Genomic DNA, 22,587 nt, shown 5'->3' on the forward strand with positions numbered 1-22,587 from the left:
CCGAAGAAAGCTCGTACCAAGGCTGGTACATCAGGGATCCTATAGAGCCTCCGTTAGAGTCTTCTGCTGCCAGGAATGGGCTTATGATACAAGAAATTGAACTAATGTTCAAGGATATGACGAAAGTTGTGACTGCTGGGATTGGTCAGTGCGTAAAGGAGATCAAGCTTCTCTGGGATAGGATGGAAGCTATGGAGAAGATCGTGGGAATCAACAAGAAAGACACTCAGGAGATGACGAAAGTTGTGACTGTTGGGATTGGTCAAGGCGTAAAGGAGATCAAGCTTCTAGGGGATAGGATGGATGCTATGGAGAAGATCGTGGGAATCAACAAGAAAAACACTGACCATAACGAACTTCAACTCACAGTTTCAGAGTTAGAGCAGAATAAGATTCCACGAGAACCAGAGGTTAGGATGGAAGCTATGGAGAAGAAGGTGGGAATCAACCAGAAAGACACTGACAATAAGGCTCGGCGAGAACCAAGGGTTAGTACCAAACCCCCTTCCCAAATACAAATGGTGTGAAATACTGACGATAAGGCTCGGCGAGAACCAGGGGTTAGTACCAAACCCCCTACCGTAGTGTATTTGGTGCTTCCTTATGTCATACTCTTGGATTTGGTTTGTTATGTATGAATTTTGGTGTTGGCTTTTTTGTTAATGTAGTTATGATGTTTGGTAACGGAATTGCCGAGTGAGAGTGTGAACGGGGACAAACGAGAAAGGGAGAACACAGAACCCGGTGGCATGACAGAACAAAGTGTTATTATTTTGGACAAAACAAAGGCAACCAAATCAGATTTAAAGAAGGAGGAAGGAAGACGCGACAAAAAAAGATGCTATTATGGAATTGTGCCGTGAAAAGAGTGAACGAAAGAGGAAGCTTGCTGCGTCACAGAAATCTCCTTTTCAGGGAAAAAGCACAGCTAAACAGATAGTTCCAACCAAGAAGATTGGTCATGGATATGAACCATTTGCACCGGTTGACAAGAAGAAGGCTAAAGCTTTAATGGAGTTTTTGAATAAAGATCTGTAAGTCATGTATCTGAGAAGCTTATAGTAAAAAATGTCAAGTTTTGCTGATAGAGTTTTGCTGTTTACAAGGATCAAAGAGTTTTCAAATTTTCCTTTTTATGAAATAACATCATATATAAAAAAATATTTTCTCTTTAAGGTTTATAAATATTTTCTTTATCATATATATTATTGAAAACCGATTTTAAAACGATATAATATCATATATATTATTAAAAAACTATTATTGAAGATATAGTAAAACGATTTTTTCATCAACGAAAACACTAAATTGATATATTAAAACTTTTTATAACAACTAATTTATTTATATAAAATGTATATAAATAAGAGAAGAGAAAAGAAAAGAGCTTAATTTTTGAAACACAGAGTCTAGAGTACAAACTTAAAACAACATTATACAGTACAAACTTAAACAACATCATCATTCCTAATCATCATCGCAACAGACAAAACAGGTACAACACATTTCGTGAAGACTTTAAGAAGACATCAGGAAGACTTTAAGAAGACTTAAGGAAGACATCACGTTTCGTTAAGTCTTCCGTAAGTCTTCCGAGAGTCGTCCAAAGTCGTCATGAAGTCTTCCAAAATCGTCATGAAGTGTTCTCATGTTTTTAGAGTTTAGGGTTTAGGGTTTAGTGTTTAGGAAGACTTAAGTAAGACAGCACGTTTCGTGAAGTCTTCCGAGAGTCGTCCAAAGTCGTCATGAAGTCTTTAAATTATAAAATAAAGATATGATAGGTATAATTGCATTAAAACATAACCGATTATTCTAAAAAGCAAGATTAATTGTTTACACTAATATTAAGATTATTTTTTAAACTTTCCTTTTTATGAAATAACATCATATATAAAAAAATATTTTCGCTTTAAGTTTTATAAATATTTTCTTTATCATATATATTATTAAAAACCGATTTTAAAACGATATAACATCATATATAATATTGAAAAACTATTATTGAAGATATAGTAAAACAATTTTTTCATCAACGAAAACACTAAATTGATATATTAAACTTTTTATAACAACTAATTTATTTATATAAAACGTATATAAATAAGAAAAGGGAAAAGTGCTTAATTTTTGAAACACAGAGTCTAGAGTACAAACTTAAAACAACATCATACAATACAAACTTAAACAACATCATCATTCCTAATCATCATCGCAACAGACAAAACAGGTACAGCACGTTTCGTGAAGACTTTAAGAAGACATCAGGAAGAGTTTAAGAAGACTTAAGGAACACAGCACGTTTCGTGAAGTCTTCCGTAAGTCTTCCGAGAGTCATCCAAAGTCGTCATGAAGTCTTCCAAAATCGTCATGAAGTCTTCTCATGCTTTTACTTGTAACATACCAATCATGTTTCGGTGTTGTCATACTGGTACAACTAGTAACACTAATACATGTTATAACGAGGATTCAAGGAATTTTAACATAAACGGACATACATGTTTAAGTTACACAAACGCAACGGACATGCTCGTTCAGTTGCTCTTACTTAAATGTATATGACTGCTTATGACCATTCTATCGTTTTTAATATCTGGAGTACTACTTATTTTATAGTACTTAGTAATTTGTTATATGTTATTATATAAATGTTTAATTAAAAAATAAAGATATGATAGGTACAATTGCATTAAAACATAACCGATTATTCTAAAAAGCAAGATTAATTTTTTACATTAATATTAAGATTATTTTTTAAATTTTCTTTTTTATGAAATAACATCATATATAAAAAAATACTGTCTCTTTAAGTTTTATAAATATTTTCTTTATCATATATATTATTGAAAACCGATTTTAAAATGATGTAATATCATATATATTATTAAAAAACTATTATTGAAGATATAGTAAAACGATTTTTTCATCAACAAAAACACTAATTTGATATATTAAAACTTTTTATAACAACTAATTTATTTATATAAAACGTATATAAATAAGAGAAGAGAAAAGAGCTTAATTTTTGAAACACAGAGTCTAGAGTACAAACTTAAAAGAACATCATACAGTACAAACTTAAACAACATCATCATTTCTAATCATCATCGCAACAGACAAAACAGGTACATCACGTTTCGTGAAGACTTTAAGAAAACATCAAAAGACTTTAAGAAGACTTAAGGAAGAAAGCACGTTTCGTGAAGTCTTCCGCAAGTCTTCCGAGAGTCGTCCAAAGTCGTCAAGAAGTCTTCAAAAGTTGTCATGAAGTCTTCTCATGTTTTTACTTGTAACATACCAATCATGTTTCGGTGTTGTCATAATGGTACAACTAGTAACAATAGGGTCTAGGGTCTAGGGTTTAGGGTTTAGGGTTTAGTGTTTAGGAAGACTTAAGGAAGACAGCACGTTTCGTGAAGTCTTCCGAGAGTCGTCCAAAGTCGTCATGAAGTTTTTAAATTATAAAATAATGATATGATAGGTATAATTGCATTAAAACATAACCGATTATTCTAAAAAGCAAGATTAATTGTTTACACTAATATTAAGATTATTTTTTAAACTTTCCTTTTTATGAAATAACATCATATATAAAAAAATATTTTCGCTTTAAGTTTTATAAATATTTTCTTTATCATATATATTATTGAAAACCGATTTTAAAACGATATAACATCATATATATTATTGAAAAACTATTATTGAAGATATAGTAAAACAATTTTTTCATCAACGAAAACACTAAATTGATATATTAAACTTTTTATAACAACTAATTTATTTATATAAAACGTATATAAATAAGAAAAGGGAAAAGTGCTTAATTTTTGAAACACAGAGTCTAGAGTACAAACTTAAAACAACATCATACAATACAAACTTAAACAACATCATCATTCCTAATCATCATCGCAACTGACAAAACAGGTACATCACATTTCGTGAAGACTTTAAGAAGACATTAGGAAGACTTTAAGAAGACTTAAGGAACACAACACGTTTGTGAAGTCTTCCGTCAGTCTTCCGAGAGTCATCCAAAGTCGTCATGAAGTCTTCCAAAATCGTCATGAAGTCTTCTCATGTTTTTACTTGTAACATACCAATCATGTTTCGGTGTTGTCATACTGGTACAGCTAGTAACACTAATACATGTTATATAAAACGTATATAAATAAGAGAAGGGAAAAGAGCTTAATTTTTGAAACACAGAGTCTAAAGTACAAACTTAAAACAACATCATACAGTACAGACTTAAACAACATCATCATTCCCAATCATCTTCGCAACAGACAATAAAACCAGACAAAACAAACATATGACTAGTTCGGTGTTTTTGGTTCCCGGTTTTATCGACTTGAGATAATTTAATGGCATATAGGATAATACTGGGTAATTCTTGAGAAATAGTATTACTTGGAACTGATGTAACCGAAATTCCATCGAAACGACCGGGAACCAGTACACGCGTGTTTCTATTTATTACATAAACGGACAAAGTTGGATATGACCATTTAAGATAATAAAATAATATGAAAATAAAATTTCAAAAATTTATAAAAAGAAAATTAAAATAATAATTGTTTTAGTATATATTCAAAATCCAAATGTGGCAAATACAATTGGATACGTTTTTATACAGTAGGATACAGTTGGATGTACTTAGACCGATATTTATATTATTATACCACAATCAATTCCACTTAACCGAATACACCAAAGCTCGCCCCATCAATAAATATCATATCATCAAACGCATTAGAATTCATGTTAAGTCGGAAAACCTAAAGTGACTTACGATCTGGTATAACAAACTAAAGTTTCTAGTATATTAAAGTTCCTATAAATATACTACAATTTCTATAACAAACTAAAGTTTCTTAAAAACAAATATAATAACACATTAGAATTAATTACATCCAATATAAAACTAAATTTTCATCTTTGTACACATGATTTTACATTTGTATAAAGTTAATGAAGGGAATTTAGTTTTAATTATTTTGTCCGCTTCAATTGAAATGAAGCCAACTTATTACCAAATTGATTATTACTCGGTTTGGTTTGTTTTCGGTTTGATTTGATCGAATTTATTTATTTTAATTCTTTAGTTTAATTCTTTTAAGAGAAATCATATTTTAAAATTTTCTTTATTAAAGATTTATAAACCCTTATGGTTTATTATAAGATTGTTGACACTCTTGTTGGTTAAAGCCTTTATAAGTGGATCTAGCTTATGTCTTAAGGATTATAAAAACAGGAAAGAGGAAGAGTTGTAGAAACTTTAGAATAAGTTTAATGAACTAGCTGAGAAATTCGACGAGATCGGAAAAAAGGGGTTGTGACTTAAACATCAGAACCAAGTCAGGAATCTACGCTTAAGAGTTCTGAAAAAGAGAGACGTAGAAGGATCAACTCCTTAGCAAACTCCAAAGGACAATGACCTGCAATTATCAAATTGGGAAAGAAACATTAATCTAAAGCTCATCTTGATATCCATTCAACCAGAAAATATATTCAACTGATTATCCTTAAATTGCTACATTGTACCTAAATCATTTACTTTTTATATGTGGCCGGCGTGAAACAGTCTGGTTGCACATACAGGCGTCCATATTGGGACCTCCCTACATTTGCAAGTTGATTTTGTGTCCTGAGTGCAACCGGCGTATTACCCACCAGACGATCAAGTGCAACCGGCACATTATCCACTATCCCTTTACTCTGTTTCTTCCTCTTCCTCCCATAGACCTTTATTGGCTCCTGAAGGAGATTATCACCGACACGGAATAGATCAATGAGCGTGTTTTGGATTTTAATTCTCAGAGCAGAGGCTTCATCCGGCCTAAACCAATTCTTGTTGAACTGTATGAATTGAAACACACAAGTTCATACAAGAGTACGGAGATCTATATAATCTGGTATTAGGAATAGGGTCTGAGATAAACTCACCATTCCAAGGTCTTTCTTTTTCAGCCTTTGAGGTGCCACTTCTATGAACCGTTTAATGAAGAAGAGAACAAACACACCACAGTCAAAATCATTCTTCTGTTGCGGAACCTGCTTGCGCAAAGAAATATCATAAGATGACTGATCTTTTTCTTGGGAGGTTGTATTGTCTAGGTAGAAGAAATCGTTCTAACGAAATTACTTCAATCATGGGACTAAGAAGGTAAAAGTCTAACCTCTATATCAACATTGTTGATACTATGCAGGAAAGTTTCCCATATTTGTTTCGAGACTGGTAAATCCAGGGAATAATCACCTTGTTTCACATAGTTCCATTCATATTCTAGAAAACTGCAACAAGTTTACATAGCGTCTAGTGAAATTGATATCTATCTGCATTTTCAAACCATATGCATAGAACGCTAAGGGAGTGAAAAGATAACATAACGCGAAAAAGGCAAAGCTCCTGGTGTCTCACCTTTTGACATTTTCAACAATTCTTCTTCTCGAATGAAATCTTAATGAATCGAGGTGAAGTATAGTCAATCCGGATTCATCTTCCTTATCATGGATGCAAATTATTACTAGGCTCCAGTGCAAACTGAAACATGGTACAAGAATCAAAATTTCTATAGAAATCTTATGATACATAAGAATATCTCTATCAGAAAGTAAAAAGACTTACTCTTCATGTATTGGTATAAATATATAAGCCTTACGGAATATGTCACTACTCTTCCACCAATTCCTGAAATTGATCCAAAAGGCCTCCTTGTCATTCCCCTATTTTAATGAAAGGAAAACAAACGGATAGACCAGCCAACATAAGTAACAAGGATACAAATCTAAAACCATAGACTTTGAAACATCTCGAGAACTTAAAAATTTAATATGCAAACCAAACATAATGCATTGGGAAACAATTGATACATTTTCTTGAGATAACCAAGGAAAATAATCACGTTGTGCGTAAGAGCGTCACAGAGTTTCTTGTAGAAATAAGTATTAAAGAAATGAAAATCCTCAGAGATTTGATCCGCTGAAGGTACCTGCTGCTGCAAGAACCTAACCACAGATAACAGAGACAATAATCTCCTACAAAAATTATGCGATGCTTTCACCAAGTTCACAGGAAAATCTCAAACTCGTCAATACTATGTATGCACTCGATATACACTTATTTAATGAAAGTAGTGCTAGAATAATACAAGATAGCAAATTCTTGCAAGATACCACACCAAAGTTACCTGATGTAGAAATCCATAACCGGTGATCTCAGAAATTTTTGAGGAGCAAGGCACTCAAGATCTTTACAATGCACGTTAACAAAGTTTGGATCATTTCTGAATCTCCAGATGAAGTGAAGTTAAAACAATGATATTTTGAGAGTTACAGACATAAAATAAGTTAGCTTAGAGTGATATTGAGATAGATTTACCTTGATGGGTAGCATATATCTTCGAGTAAGCTGCAAGTTTCATCAAATATTAGGTTATATACAGCCAGAAATGTAACTTAATGAGGCTAAACAGAAAACAAGTCAATTTTACCCAGCAGGCAGTTCAACTGCTTGCTCCACCACCATTGAAGATTGAGGTTTTTCTTCATCCACATTTATCACTTTCTTATCCAAAATCTATACAATTATTGGAGAATAATCAGTGAGTTAGAAGCACAGCTTAGCTAAGCCAAAGAAACACCACGGCCAAGTAGGTCACTTTTCTTGCCAAGTAAAAAATCTTTTTAAACCGCATAAGGCAATGAGCGATAACCAAACTGTTCGGATTTGAGAGACCACCTAATGCACATCACCAAGGGGAGTTCAACGTTCATTTGTGCTAAAAAAAAGAGAATAAACGTCACCTGAGTCTTTGTTCTTTTTCCTTTTCCTTTACTTGTGATATACCATGATTTTCACCCGTTTTTATACATGATATATAAAGGTTTCATGATGTATTAATCATGTTTTAGAGTCTTTTCAAAGCAAATACGGGTTTATTCACCTGATGGAAGGAAATGATACTTTTGGGACGTTTTGGAATGCTTTTACGCAAGGAAAATCGATCGACGCGTGAAGAGCAACATCGGTCGATCATAATCACTTACCATCGATCGACATACATACATGTGCATCGATCGATTCCCAGCCACACGAATGAAATCGCAAATTAAAAGATTTTATTTCCCAGAAGATATAGTATTTTACAACTTAAGTCCCTGGCCGCCTGTTAGGCTATATGTACTAGGGTTTTGTATCATTTCTAGGAGACACTTGCAAAAAGACCTAGTTTGGAGAATGAGCATTTTGGCTACCATTAGAGGAGCTTAGGATTGGAGAGATAGATCTTAGACTGCAAAACAGAGAAGATCTTGAACTCCTTTATTTCTATTACTCTATCTATCTGTGTTCTATGTTTCATTTAAGTTTATTTCACACCATCATGACTTTGTCTCTCATGAATATGTTTGAGTGAACCAATTGTTAGATTTAGGTTCTCACCATGGTTGAAATTATGTACTGCTAATATGACTATTAAAAAGGTGTTTTGATTGTTCTTTCATTGCTTGTGAACTTAATGCTAAAATTGAGATTGAGCACCTTCATTTTAGATCTTAGGATTAATTGAGTCCAACTAACCGTTTCGCCTCAATACCTGAACCCACTTGCGTGATCTAACCAACTCAGGCGCAACGACAGTTGGTCTGAGAAGGTTAGAGAACAAGTTAAACCCGTTTGCAAGGCTCGCTAGAATAACCATCGATCGACGCAACTATCGTTCTGTCGGTCGATCGTTACAAAGTTGTATCGGTCGATGTACATCAAGTCACATCGATCGACACTCTCTCGAGATCAAAATACGACAGTTGAGATCCGAGATCTAGCAAAGATAACCTATCCGGTTAAATCATTGTTTAGTTCAAAAACCATCAAACCCTTTAGTCTAAACTAAGTGCGTACATTTCATACCTGAGAATTACCTGAATCTAGCTGCTTTCCCATTCTTGAAACCACTTCAATTCAATCTATTGAATCACTATTGTTTTCGATTTATCATTTACTGCTTTTAAAACTATTAAGACCTTTTAGTCTATCTTCATTTCTAATTATTTAAGTCTAGTGAGTAATCCTAGAGTCTCTGTGGATTCCCTAAGTACTACATCTGAACCTCTTTTGATGAGAGTAACACTCTTTAGGGTAATTTGAATGATATCAAATTTGGCTTACGAAAATCTTGCTAAAGTTTTCTTTCTTAATCTGTTACGCAGACACGAGAATGGAGAACACAGAGCGCGACCAACCATCGATCGACGGAGACACGTTTCCATCGAGCGATGTTGAGTCAGAAGAATCGATCGATACGGAGCTGCCAACATCGATCGATACCGCCCAGCCGGAAGCAGGTAAGTTTTCTCTTACCAAGCCCGCTAATGAGAAAGTAGTCCAAACTGAACTAAATGGTCAAATGAGCAATGAAGCTAGCCAAACTGAACAGGGGACTGAAATCCCTGTTAAGGAAAATTCCACCTTAACTAAAGGTGAAGATATAAAATTGTCCATACAAGACTACCTTGATCCTGGTAGGACGTATTCCAATAGGTCCGCTATTAAAATACCAGGAGACGATACCAAGAAATCTAAGTTTAACGGAGATTACTACCATATGGTTCGTCAAAACCCATTCCGTGGATCCCTCCCAGAACACCCACAAGATCACATTGAAACTTTAGAAGAATTACTACCAGATGAATATGATCGTTGCAAACTATTCTCATTCTCCCTAGAAGGAGAAGCCCTCTGGCGGTTAAACTGTTTAGCAACATGGTCACTCACTTGTTGGGAAGATATTAGAAGTGCCTTCCTTAAAGAAGTTTTCACTGATTAACGCTACTGGGAAGTAAGAAAGCAAATTTCTACATTTCGCCAAGGTCCATGCGAATCGTTTAAAAACGCCTGGGGGAAGATTCTGAGGCTATGAACTTGAATGTCCCCATCATGGTTATTCAGAACCACAACTTCTTAATATCTTTTATGGAGGTGTTAACTTGAGCTATAAAACCACACTCGATACAGCGAGTGATGGAACTTTCATCTCTAGGAATCCCGAAGGAGCTAGACGTCTTATCAAGAATATGACAACGGGAAGATCCTATGAAAAGATGGATGAAGAGATGGAACAGGCCACAAGTCCAAAAGACAATTCTGACTTGATAGAAATTAAGAATTCCCTTAAATCCCTTCATTCCTTTCTTCAAAACAAACACCGATCTGATATAGCCCAGATCGACGACAACACTTTGTCTGACACCAATGATTATTTGGATGAAGGAATGAACTGTTCCGATCTCTACTCTGTGCTTAATGTCGATAGCTTTACCCAAGCTTATGACACTGTTGTAAAATCACGTACCGGAAGAGAGAGGTTTAATATCAGACAAGCTCTTACTGGCAACCGTAAGACAAAATCGGAGTTTTACAGAAAAATAAATATGGTTTACGGAGAATTAATGGAAAAAACAGATTCTTTAGGAGAACTAATCCGAAAATTGGAAGGTCAAGTAGCTGAGATTGCAACTGCCATAAAGAGAGATGCTGGATAAGAGGAATAACTCAGATGCCGTAATGCTGCGCAGCGGGAAAAACCTCGCAGCAGATACGAGGAATAACTCAGATGTTGGAAAATCTGACGACGCCGACAAGACCGGAAAAATCAACTCTCATCCTATTCTTCTTAACGATCTTGACCCAAATCCATCTCAAGAGAACCGGAAAACTACCGCTGAAAAGGCTAAGGAAAAAGCAATAGACTTAGAACTAGAAGAAGATACGGAGATAGAGGACGAAATTGATCGACAGTACAGAACTGACGTCGATCGATCCAAAACACCTACCATCGATCGACAACCCAAAAAACCCGTCGATCGACGGTCTACTCAACCCGAACCCATAAATGAAAGAGTCTATAGAACTTTACCCCCTTTTCCTCCTAAAACGCAAACTAAAAAATCATTAGAAAACACAATCTGCAAGAAAGCCTTAGATAAGATTACTGTTGAGATATCCCTTAGTGACGCTATAAAAATAGCACCTTCGATTAAAAAGTATATAAAGGATATGACATCTCCAAACTATCCAATTGCAGAACATAGCGTGATGATGATTTCAGAAGAAGTAAGTGCTATGATTAAAGGAGAAACTCGAACGAAGAGATCAGATCCTGGTAGTTTCGTCCTAGATTGTAAAATAGAAAACACGCGCTTTCCTAGATCATTATGTGACCTCGGCTCTAGCGTGAACCTTATGCCTTACTTTGTTGCAGTAACATTAGGATATAAAGAGTTTATGCCAACTCCGATCATCCTGGTTTTAGCCGATAGATTTATTAGGGTACCCGAAGGATTCTCGAAGATGTTCCCATAAAGATTAATGATTGCATCGTGCCTACGATTTTGTTGTGTTGAAATACAGACAAGAACCCAAAGACCCCCTCATTCTGGGTCGGCCATTCCTAGCTACAGCTGGAGCAATCATTGACGTCAAAGAAGGACGAATTAATTTGAACATAGGGAATATCTCGATGACTTTTGATATGGAAAAACTGATTAAGCGACCCCTAATAGATGACCAGGCCTTCTACGTGGAAAAAGTTTCTGAGGATGAAAAAGACACTTTCCTAAACATGTGTTCAGATAACCCCTTAGAAGACACCCTTAACCACGTGGAAAATGAAATTTTCAGCATATCAGATAGGACAGACGATTACATGCGACTAATGGACACTAGCATCAAAGTTGCAAACATAGAAGAAAATGACGACTCAGAAGTTGTCATCGATCGATACCTACAAGATACCGTCGATCGACAACCTCCCTCATAATCAAATTGGTCTAAAGATAAAGCACCAAAGGTAGAGTTAAAACCTATACCCAGCGGTCTTAAGTACACTTACCTTTATGACCAGTCCTACCCTGTTATCGTCAACGCCAATCTTACTAGCGGAGAACTTGCTTTATTGCTGAATAAATTACGCAAGTACAGGAAAGCGATCGGGTATTCTCTCGATGACATTCCTGGAATCTCTCCCGATCTTTGCATGCATCAGATTAACTTGGAAGATGACGCTAAAACATCAATAGAGCAGCAAAGGAGATTGAATCCGAATCTAAAGGAAGTAGTTAAAAAGGAAATTATAAAACTCCTTGATGCTGGAGTTATTTACCCTATTTCGGATAGCAAATGGGTAAGCCCCGTACATGTTGTACCCAAAAAGGGAGGTATCACTGTAGTGAAGAATGAAAAGGACGAACTCATTCCGACTCGCACCGTTACTGGTCATCGGATGTGTATTGATTATAGGAAATTCAATGCCGCTACTAGGAAAGACCATTTTCCCCTTCCCTTTATTGATCAGATGCTGGAGAGATTAGCTAATCACCAGTATTACTGTTTTCTTGATGGATATTCCGGATTTTTTCAAATTCCTATACACCCGGATGATCAAGAAAAGACAACGTTTACATGCCCCTATGGAACTTTCGCATATCGTAGAATGCCATTTGGTCTATGTAACGCCTCCGCCACTTTCCAACGTTGCATGATGTCAATCTTTACAGATATAATCGAGGACTTCATGGAAGTATTCATGGATGACTTTTCAGTCTACGGATCAGATTTTAAGAGTTGCCTCGACAATTTATGCAAAGTATTGGAAAGATGCGAAGAAAAGAACCTTGTCCTAAACTGGGAAAAATGTCATTTCATGGTTAACGATGGAATAGTATTAGGACATACGGTTTCCACCGCTGGTATAGAGGTAGATAGAGCTAATATTGAAGTAATGACTAGTTTACCTCCACCCAAAACTGTTAAAGAAGTGCGAAGTTTTCTCGGACACGCCGGATTCTACTGGAGATTTATACTGGACTTCAGCAAAATCGCTAGACCTTTAAATAACCTATTATGCAAGGATATTAAATTCGATTTTACCCCTGAATGCATGAAAGCTTTTGAAGATTTAAAGAAATCCCTTATCACTGCCCCCGTCGTACAAGCCCCCGACTGGAATCTTCCTTTCGAAATCATGTGCGATGCGAGCGATTTCGCAATTGGAGCAGTTTTAGGCCAAAGGAAAGACAAAAAGCTACATGCCATTTACTACGCGAGCCGCATGCTTGATGAAGCGCAACAGAATTACGCGACAACAGAAAAGGAACTATTAGCTGTAGTTTACGCTTTTGAAAAATTCCGTCAATACTTGATTGGCTCATGAGTGATAGTTCACACTGATCACGCTGCCATCAAGTATTTAATGCAAAAGAAAGATGCTAAACCTCGACTCATACGCTGGATTCTACTACTCCAAGAGTTTCACATCGAAATTAAGGATAAGAGAGGAGTAGATAATGGAGTCGCTGACCATCTTTCGCGGATAAGGATAGAGGATGATGTCCCTATAGACGATTTCTTTCCCACAGAGAATGTTGCACACATAGATACATCCTTCGTCGGTCAAATATCTCTCACATCTGAAGATCTATCGATCAATGAGAGAGTTAGCATATCGGTCGATTCACGTAGTGATACATCGATCGATGATGAGACTGATGTAACTTCCCAACTCTCCAATAACCAAGATCACGAACCCCCGTTTATTAAAATCAACTTCGATTTACAAGTTACTGTTTCTGGTGATGAGATTAATCTCACACCTGAGGAATTATCACAACGGGAGGTAAACGCGATTGGTAGAAACTCGAATAACCGACCCTGGTATGCCAACATAGTTAACTATTTGGCAGCTGAAGTTGAGCCAGACGAACTTAAGGGATATATGAGGAAGAAATTTTTCAGAGAAGTAAGACGCTATCATTGGGATGAACCTTACCTCTATAAGCATTGTTCTGATGGCATATACAGACGATGCATATCTGAAGCTGAAATTCCGGACATTATTTACCAATGTCACGGAGCTGATTATGCAGGACATTTCTCTACCTTTTCCAACGGTTTCGAAAATTCTCCAAGCAGGATTTTCGGGGCCGGCCACTTTTCGCGATGTCCACGCATTTTTAACCCAATTTGACAGATGCCAAAGAGTGGAAAAATCAGCAAAAGACACGAAATGAAACAAAATTTCATTCTTGAAGTTGAAGTCTTTGATTGCTGGGGTATCGATTTCATTGGACCCTTCCCGTCTTCATATGGAAACAAATATATACTAGTCGCTGTAGACTACGTATCCAAATGGGTCGAAGCAATAGCTTCACCTACCAATGACGCATTTGTGGTTATTACACTCTTCAAGAGTATAATCTTTCCGAGATTTGGAGTTCCAAGAGTAGTCATTAGTGACGCTGGAACTCATTTCATGAACAAAATCTTTGATAGATTGCTTAAAAAGAATGGTGTTCATGATAGAGTAGCTACACCTTACCACCCACAAACTAGTGGACAAGTAGAAGTCTCTAACCGGCAAATTAAGGAAATCTTAGAGAAAACCGTAGGAACCTCCAGAAAAGATTGGTCTAGAAAACTAGATAATGCACTTTGGGCCAAACTAGTGGACAAGTGGACAAGTAGAAGTCTCTAACCGGCAAATTAAGGAAATCTTATAGAAAACCGTAGGAACCTCCAGAAAAGATTGGTCTAGAAAACTAGATAATGCACTTGGGGCCAACAGGACCGCCTACAAAACGCCGTTAGGAACAACACCATTCCACCTCCTTTATGGCAAATCATGTCATTTACCAGTCGAACTGGAACACAAAGCAGCTTGGGCTACCAAACTTTTAAACTTTGATATCAAACCAGCTGCAGAAAGGAGACTCATCCAGCTCAACGAGCTGGATGAAATCAGACATTTAGCTTTCGAAAATTTATAAAGAAAGGACTAAAGCTTATCACGATAAAAATATCATATCCCGGAACTTCGCACCGGATGATCAAGTCCTCCTTTATAACTCTAGATTAACTTTATTCCCTGGAAAGCTAAAATCCCGGTGGTCTGGACCCTTCACTGTAACGAACGTTCAACCCTCCAGAGCTATCACCTTACAAAATGATAAAGGCCAAGAATTTACAGTGAACGGCCAACGAGTTAATCATTATTGGGCAAAACCACCAGCAAAAACGCCCATGGTGCTGTATGAACCTGATAATTAGTTTAATCAGGAAGTCGAGCTAAAGACTTTTAAAAAAAAATTAAGCGCTGAATGGGAGGCAACCCATTTTATAAAAAAAAAACAATTAATTAAAAAATTAAAAATCATTAATTAATAAATTATATTTAATAATAATTAATAGTAATTTCCGTATTTTTTTTATTAGCATTATTTAGAAGATTTAAAAATTAGGATTTATCTTTAAAAAGGACATCGATCGACGAGGCATCAGTGCCATCGATTGATGCGGGCATATCGATGGTTAAAACACATATTCCACTCGATATCGACCCATTCCCCTTCCTCATTCACAACCGAAACCGAAAACAAAAACACCCATTTTCTCTCTCGATTCTTGACGGATTTCGTCCGTTCTTCGCCTAAATCCACTCGATTTTTCACTCTGTAACTGTTAAATCCACTCCCGAAATCAACATTTAAGGTATGCACTCGAAATTTTCAATTTTTTGAAAAATTAGGGTTTTGGTTTTGAGTTGGACTAGTACGCTTGATTTAGTGTGATTGAGAGATGTTTTTGTAGTTCATATTGCTTATCTAGAGTTCGGTTTGTGATTTCTATACCCTTTGATTCATATATACGCGATTTGGAGTTGAGTGATGTTGCAGGTTTCGCGATTCGACATCGGTCGATATGAACTCGTTCGCATCAACCGATGCTTTCTTGTCCGATTGTTCCGACACGACAATATCGATCGATGTTCTGTATAACCCATCGATCGATACTACCTTTTATCGACAATGCTAACTTTCTTTTCTTCTTGGTTTCAGATGAGCATTTCAGAGACAAACGGACGAAACAGAGAACTCAGGTCGAAAAAGAGGTTCGACGAGACTAGCAGCTCCACCAACCCACAGCGTCCTCCATGGCCTCGCGCCGAAAACACACCATTCTATGTCCCGGGCTATGATGATCCTAAGGCAGCGATCAACAGCAACGAGTGCCGTCAACGTGCCATGTCCGACAACTGGGACGACAACGACAGCCTCTTCTACAATGCTTGGCTGGGAGTGTCTATCGAGCCCACCAAATTCCTCGACCGACCCATCCTAAAGAAGCTCAGGACATGATCACACAGCTAGGACTCGGTACCATGCCCTCTCGCGCTTACGACCTCTACCCCGATCTCGTCCGCCAGTTCATGGCCACTGTCGAGGTCACCTACAGGACTTCAGCAGCGAGGGTAGCGGGAGATGGTACTTTGACCTTCTTCGCCAGAGGGACACGCTATAGGATCACTATCACCAAGCTCTGCCGCATCTACGGTTTCAATGAGAGCATCGCCTCCTATACGGTCCCACCTTTCCCACACCTCGAGGGATTCTGGGACATCGTCGGCACAGGATTTTGGGACACGAACAGGGCCGTGCTATCAGACATCCGCCATCCTGCACTTTGCTACTTCCTACGGCTCCTTGCAAACACACTGGTTTGCAAGATGGAGCCCAACAAGGTCAGGATAAAGGAGCTCACACTACTTTTCTGCGCAGTGAATGGCGTGGTGGATTTGGTTGAGTTGGACGAGGACGGCAAAGTAAGCCCGCCGAACCTCGGAGCTGTCTTTGCCGCGCACTTGATGGAGTTGAATAAGAAGCCCTTCACCAGCAAGGGTAAGAAGAAGAAGGAGACAGTTGGGAGTCTTCTGACCCCGATTTTCCAGTACCTCGGTATCCGCCTCGACCCTCGCTCTGCCGACCGCGACCACGCCTTCCTCAACGAGCAGCACTTAGTGCACTCGCTATGGCTCGAGGAAGGGAAACTATGGCGCTTCAGGATCCACGATGAGCATCGCCTTCTACCCCTACCAGATAGGAGGATAACTGACTTTGGGAACAACGTGGAGCAGCTTCTATGCATGCCGGACGAGGCATTCCTCCGCAACCCGCGGAACATGACACGCCGACCTCCCTGCATTCGCCGTACCAGAGCTCAGGACGCACAGGCACCTCCTCTCCCCGACTTCCCGAACATACCGGACATCCCTATGCATGACCAGGGAGACTTTCAGAGGTTCGTGGTGGACGCTCTTCAGGCCATCTGGGCTAGAGTTTCTTGTCGGAGCAGGAGAGCCACAGGAGCGCAGGCCCCAGCAGCAGCACGCAGGGACCCTTCCCCAGAGGACGATGAGGCGACTGATGAGGACACCGACTAGTCCTCACATCTCTATCTCTTATCCTCTTATTATGAACTTGTTTATTTATTTTTCTGAACTTGTAGGATTTATGTTTTTAAACTTATATTTTATGTCTGAGGATGCTTATTATTATTTCTCATGCATGGTTGTCTAACAGAGCTAACATTAGGCAAGGAACTTCAAGTTTGACACCAAGCACATGCAAAATTTTTGTGCTTCGCCATCGATCGATATGGACAGGATTACATCGATCGATTCTAGGCGAGTAACATCGATCGATATGGAGAGGATTACATTGATCGATGTGTAGTACGGATAGGTACTTCATTTTCACTCTAACATTCTCAAACATCTAACTTAATTTTAACCAACCCTTTGGCACTTTGCACCGAGTCGGTGCAATTTAAGTCTGGGGGAGGTAGTTACTAACACCACTTTCTTGAGTTTTTGTCTAAAATCTTTTCAAAAATAATTTTATTGAGTCAAGAAGGGGGTTATGAACTAATGATTTCTACTTGAATATCTAACCACTTTCTAGCACCATTCTAGATTTACTGATTGCAGATAATACTATAGATGCTAAAGTGGATCAACCAGTCAACTATACACACTTTCTAGCTTGTTAGAAAGAACCAAAGCTAACCTCCAACATTAACCTGACTTCACTGCTTGTCTTGGGGATTGGTATACATGGGATCAGATTCTTCAGACAAGTCTGGAAGGTAAAACCTTGTGTAGAATTTTATATCACATTCCTCTCTCTAATTTCGACCCTAGATTAGTTAGTCAAAAAAAAAAAAAATAATAATAATATAAAATATATACATATAATAAAATAAGATCAATTGTTTAATTAGGAAGAGTCTGAACAGGACTTGGTAGCTAAAACCATTAAGGCTTGATTCATAAAAGACTCCAATAAAAGAGTTCGAAACGGGACTTGGAGACGGCAATCGTCAAGGCTCGCTTTCGTAAAGAACTCTTGGATATAGGTCAAATAGAAGTGAATAGAGCTTGGTGGCAGCCACCATTAAGTTTTGATTCATGAAAGCCTGTCCAATCTTGGTCACTGATCCTGCAATGGAAGCAGACTTTGACTCAAGAGAGAAATTAGAGAGAGAGAAATTAGGAACTAACATTTACCTGCAGTTCCAGATACTTGTCTGAAATCCTTGCATCCTGTGATCGATACTCCCAAGGTAAAGCCTACACTTTTTACATTAAGAAATGAGGTTGGTTGAGGAGATTGATAATAAGATTAGTTAAGATTGTTGGCTAGATGATTTTGGTTGCTAAGCTAGGATATTGCATAATGTATATCTGTAAGAAGGAACCTTAGATGTGGAATGCAATATTATAGAGGTGATAATTTCAATGTTTCAAATCGGTGAGTCCCTGATGTTTTCAACTCTCTTCCAGAGAGATTGTCCGCTGGTTTAACTTGAGGACAAGTCAAAAGATAAGTCTGGGGGATTTGATATACCATGATTTTCACCCGTTTTTATGCATGGTATATAAAGGTTTTATGATGTATTAATCATGTTGTAGAGTCTTTTCAAAGCAAATACAGGTTTATTCACCTGATGGAAGGAAATAATACTTTTTGGGACGTTTTGGAATGCTTTTACGCAAGGAAAATCGATCGACGCTTGTAGAGCAACATCGGTCGATCATAATCACTTACCATCGATCGACATACATACATGTGCATCGATCGATTCCCAGTCACACGAATGAAATCACAAATTAAAAGATTTCATTTCCCAGAAGATCTATTATTTTACAACTTAAGTCCCTGGCCGCCTGTTAGGCTATATGTACTAGGGTTTTGTATCATTTCTAGGAGACACTTGCAAAAAGACCTAGTTTGGAGAAGGAGCATTTTGGCTACCATTAGAAGAGCTTAGGATTGGAGAGATAGATCTGAGACTACAAAACAGAGAAGATCTTGAACTCCTTTATTTCTATTACTCTATCTATCTGTGTTCTATGTTTCATTTAAGTTTATTTCACACCATCATGACTTTGTCTCTCATGAATATGTTTGAGTGAACCAATTGTTAGATTTAGGTTCTCACCATGGTTGAAATTATGTACTGCTAATATGACTATTAAAAAGGTGTTTTGATTGTTCTTTCATTGCTTGTGAACTTAATGCTAAAATTGAGATTGATCACATTCATTTTAGATCTTAGGATTAATTGAGTCCAACTAACTGTTTCCCCTCAATACCTGAACCCACTTGCGTGATCTAACCAACTCAGGCGCAACGACAGTTGGTCTGAGAAGGTTAGAGAACAAGTTAAACCCGTTCGCAAGGCTCGCTAGAATAATCATCGATCGACGCAACTATCGTTCTGTCTGTCGATCGTTACAAAGGTGTACCGGTCGATGTACATCAAGTCACATCGATCGACACTCTCTCGAGATCAAACTACGACAGTTGAGATCCGAGATCTAGCAAACATAACCTATCCGGTTAAATCATTGTTTAGTTCAAAAACCATCAAACCCTTTAGTCTAAACTAAGTGCGTACATTTCATACCTGAAAATTACGTGAATCTAGCTGCTTTCCCATTCTTGAAACCACTTCAATTTAATCTATTGAATCACTATTGTTTTCGATTTATCATTTACTGCTTTTAAAACTATTAAGACCTTTTAGTCTATCTTCATTTATAATTATTTAAGTCTACTGAGTAATCCTAGAGTCTCTGTAGATTCGATCCCTAAGTACTACATCTGAACCTCTTTTGATGAGAGTAACACTCTTTAGGGTAATTTGAGTCATATCAACTTGCTTGAACACTCAGAGGAGGGACAGTCGTAACCTTATTCTCTTCAAGTCTTTCAACCTGATTCTCCACAATCAAATCAGAGTAAAATTAGAGGTAAACAATTAAATAAGGCAATGAGAGATAACCAAACTGTTCGGATTTGAGAGACCACATAATGCACATCATACCAAGGGGAGTTCAACGTTCATTTGTGCTAAAAAAAGAGAATAAATGTCACCTGTAGCTCTAGCAGCTCCGGCTCCACAGTTACGTAGTCCCCTGTTTATTTAAAAATGGCATATCATAATTTCACAATGGTTAGTATACATATGTTGAGAGCGTGTTAAGATGGTATGTTACCATTGTCATTGTTGTGTGATGATGGTGATGGTTGCTCCTTTTCGCTGCTGTGTGCATTTGTGGAATTATCCCCATGCGTGCTCTCACACGCAGAATCTCTATGATCCGATGATTCATTCTCACAAACATGTGTGGCACACACCATTCTATGATCCGATGGTCCCTATGAAAACCATTGACATGCATTGATTATTGACATGCATTGACAATCAGCAGCTTTTGCTCAATTAGTTGAGAGAAGACACTCGGATACAAATGAAAGTTCAAACAAAGAAGGAACAAAATTAAAACAAGAATTCAAAATCACCTCTTCATTGTCTTCGACCAAATAAGGCCTCTCATGTTTAATTCGAAAAGAATGAGAAGTAGAATATCCACCACTTGCAACTCTTCCTCAGAAAAAAAACTTTGTTATTACGGAGACAAAGACAATAATACGAAGTACACAAAGACAAACAAAAAAAAATCAACTTAAATAATCAACTCACCTCAGGAACACTCGTCACCTCATCTCGAGCAATTTCACAGATAAAATTTTCATATCGCTTAGTCCACTCCTCAGCCACGAATTTGTAGTAAGGGTTGGAAGATTTCCAATCTTTGTTTTTGTATTTGCTTAGTTTCAATTTCCTCCTTTTTCTTAATCTTTGGCCACGATGTTTTGACTTGCGACTTCTCTAATCCTAATTGCTTAAAACATACATCTGGACGATTATACGCACATTCTTTAAATCACGAACATGGTGTGCGTGAAAAGACCATAGGCAACTGAGAAGCATACTTCTCCGACAGTTTAAAGTCACGATTGTTATAAGGCTGCCACACAACCTATGCTTCTCAGTTAAAAACGATATATATTCAATTTATAACGATATATATTCAATTTATATGTATTTAAAAACAGAAATAAGAGTTTAAGATCTTACGTCTTTTTCTTCCATGTCTTGAAGCTTCTTTTTGTAGTATCCCACAGACTTTACATTTTTCGTGTCTTTATTCGGTTTACACAACGCCTCCATCCACCCCAAAATCAAGGGAAATCCGGATGGTAGAGAATATAGAGGTGATGATCCACATCTTTCTCTAAGGAATGGAAACCGCTCTAATGCAAATACCTATAAGAAAAAGATAAAGAACAATAATTGTCATTGTACATCATTGATTTATTATGAATCATATTAACTACCTTTTGTTTTTTAAAGACCTTACCGTGAGGGCGTACGAAAAACCACATAAGCTTGTGAATTTCCCAACTTTCTTCACTTTTTCTATAGATTCTTTCATATTCGCCAACATAGCTGCTCCCCAAGCATAGTGGTTGACAACATTCAATCCAAGCAGTGGTAGGTACATGGGAGAATAAGAGCAGCTGTTGTTTGGGTGAATGAATTCTCCCAACAAAAAGAGGAGATAAGCCTTGAAATAAGGCTCTAAGTCAATATCCTCCTCTTGTGGTACCATCTCAAATTCAAACTTCAATCTTGAGAGATCAATACTGTTACCGGAGTTCATCATTAATGACTCAGCCTTCTCTTCATTTATCTTAAAATGCTCCATGATTGTACCCTTGATGTTTTGACTCTCATATCCTGAAACCTGTATTCAAATTGGGCATTAGAAATCGAATAACTAAAACTAAAGATATGTTGAAGTAAAAGAAAAGATAAATACATGTTCTGCGTCAGTTGGAAGACCTGTAATATATAAAACGTCTTCTAGACCAAAATCAATATCCATCTTAGGATTCCCAATGACGAAATGATCTTTACTCTCATCATACATCGAGGCAAGGGCACTAAGAAGATTACTATCTTGCCTATAAAGACCATTTTTGAATTTCAAAACCAACCGAAACATGTGATTCCACAAGCGCAGACACTCTTGGGTCCAATTTCCAAGCCAGAAACGTGTGCATATGCATTTTCATTTCAAGCGTTTTGACACTCATGGTGTTTAAAGCAAGTCTTCCTACATAAAAATCAATATACAACCATTCGTGAGGTTACCAGCTTTCAGAGAATTACCACCTTTTAGAGAATTCTTAAAACTGACAAATTAGATACAGATAGCAACACATATCATTAGCCTATGTAAATATCCAAACATATCTCGTGTTTCAAATTGGGCTTCACCAAAACATGGAATTTCTATGTAAAATGCATAAAATAAACAAACCAATCGGAAAAATCAAGTT

At 37.3% G+C, this 22,587-nt stretch overlaps 1 protein-coding gene across 7 annotated transcripts; it reads right to left on the reverse strand.

Moving 5' to 3' along the window:
- Positions 1-5,052: 5,052 nt before the first annotated feature.
- Positions 5,053-22,586, reverse strand: LOC103849032 (ubiquitin-like-specific protease 1D). Of its 7 annotated transcripts, none has more exons than XM_033285396.1 (16): positions 22,065-22,586; positions 21,603-21,989; positions 20,882-21,508; positions 20,701-20,782; positions 20,394-20,556; positions 20,272-20,312; positions 7,494-7,579; positions 7,382-7,411; positions 7,191-7,286; positions 6,906-7,008; positions 6,629-6,726; positions 6,422-6,544; positions 6,180-6,294; positions 5,947-6,054; positions 5,558-5,859; positions 5,053-5,438 (listed from the first exon to the last, which is right to left on the reverse strand). In XM_033285396.1, exons 5-16 carry the CDS (start codon positions 20,536-20,538, stop codon positions 5,414-5,416), a joined length of 1,272 nt encoding a protein of 423 aa, XP_033141287.1. In that variant the 5' UTR covers positions 20,539-20,556; positions 20,701-20,782; positions 20,882-21,508; positions 21,603-21,989; positions 22,065-22,586; the 3' UTR covers positions 5,053-5,413. The 7 variants fall into 7 exon arrangements, with proteins under 7 accessions (XP_033141287.1, XP_033141285.1, XP_033141283.1 ...); XM_033285394.1 differs by lacking the exon at positions 6,906-7,008 and having other exon boundaries at positions 6,629-6,691; positions 20,882-21,209; positions 21,320-21,508; positions 22,065-22,585; XM_033285392.1 differs by lacking the exon at positions 6,906-7,008 and having other exon boundaries at positions 6,629-6,691; positions 20,882-21,221; positions 21,320-21,508; positions 22,065-22,585.
- Between the last annotated feature and the right edge of the window lies 1 nt (position 22,587).

The sequence above is a fragment of the Brassica rapa genome, chromosome A02 (genome assembly GCF_000309985.2).
Source record: "Brassica rapa cultivar Chiifu-401-42 chromosome A02, CAAS_Brap_v3.01, whole genome shotgun sequence".
Classification (NCBI taxonomy): domain Eukaryota; kingdom Viridiplantae; phylum Streptophyta; class Magnoliopsida; order Brassicales; family Brassicaceae; genus Brassica; species Brassica rapa.

Coding starts and splice junctions, on each gene's coding strand:
- LOC103849032 (XM_033285396.1), bottom strand. CDS start 20,538: ATGGTGTGTGCCACACATGTTTGTGAGAATGAATCATCGGATCATAGA. Junction 6,545..6,628: donor TTTATACCAATACATGAAGA/GTAAGTCTTTTT, acceptor ACCATGTTTCAG/TTTGCACTGGAGCCTAGTAA. Junction 6,295..6,421: donor ATTGTTGAAAATGTCAAAAG/GTGAGACACCAG, acceptor AACTTGTTGCAG/TTTTCTAGAATATGAATGGA.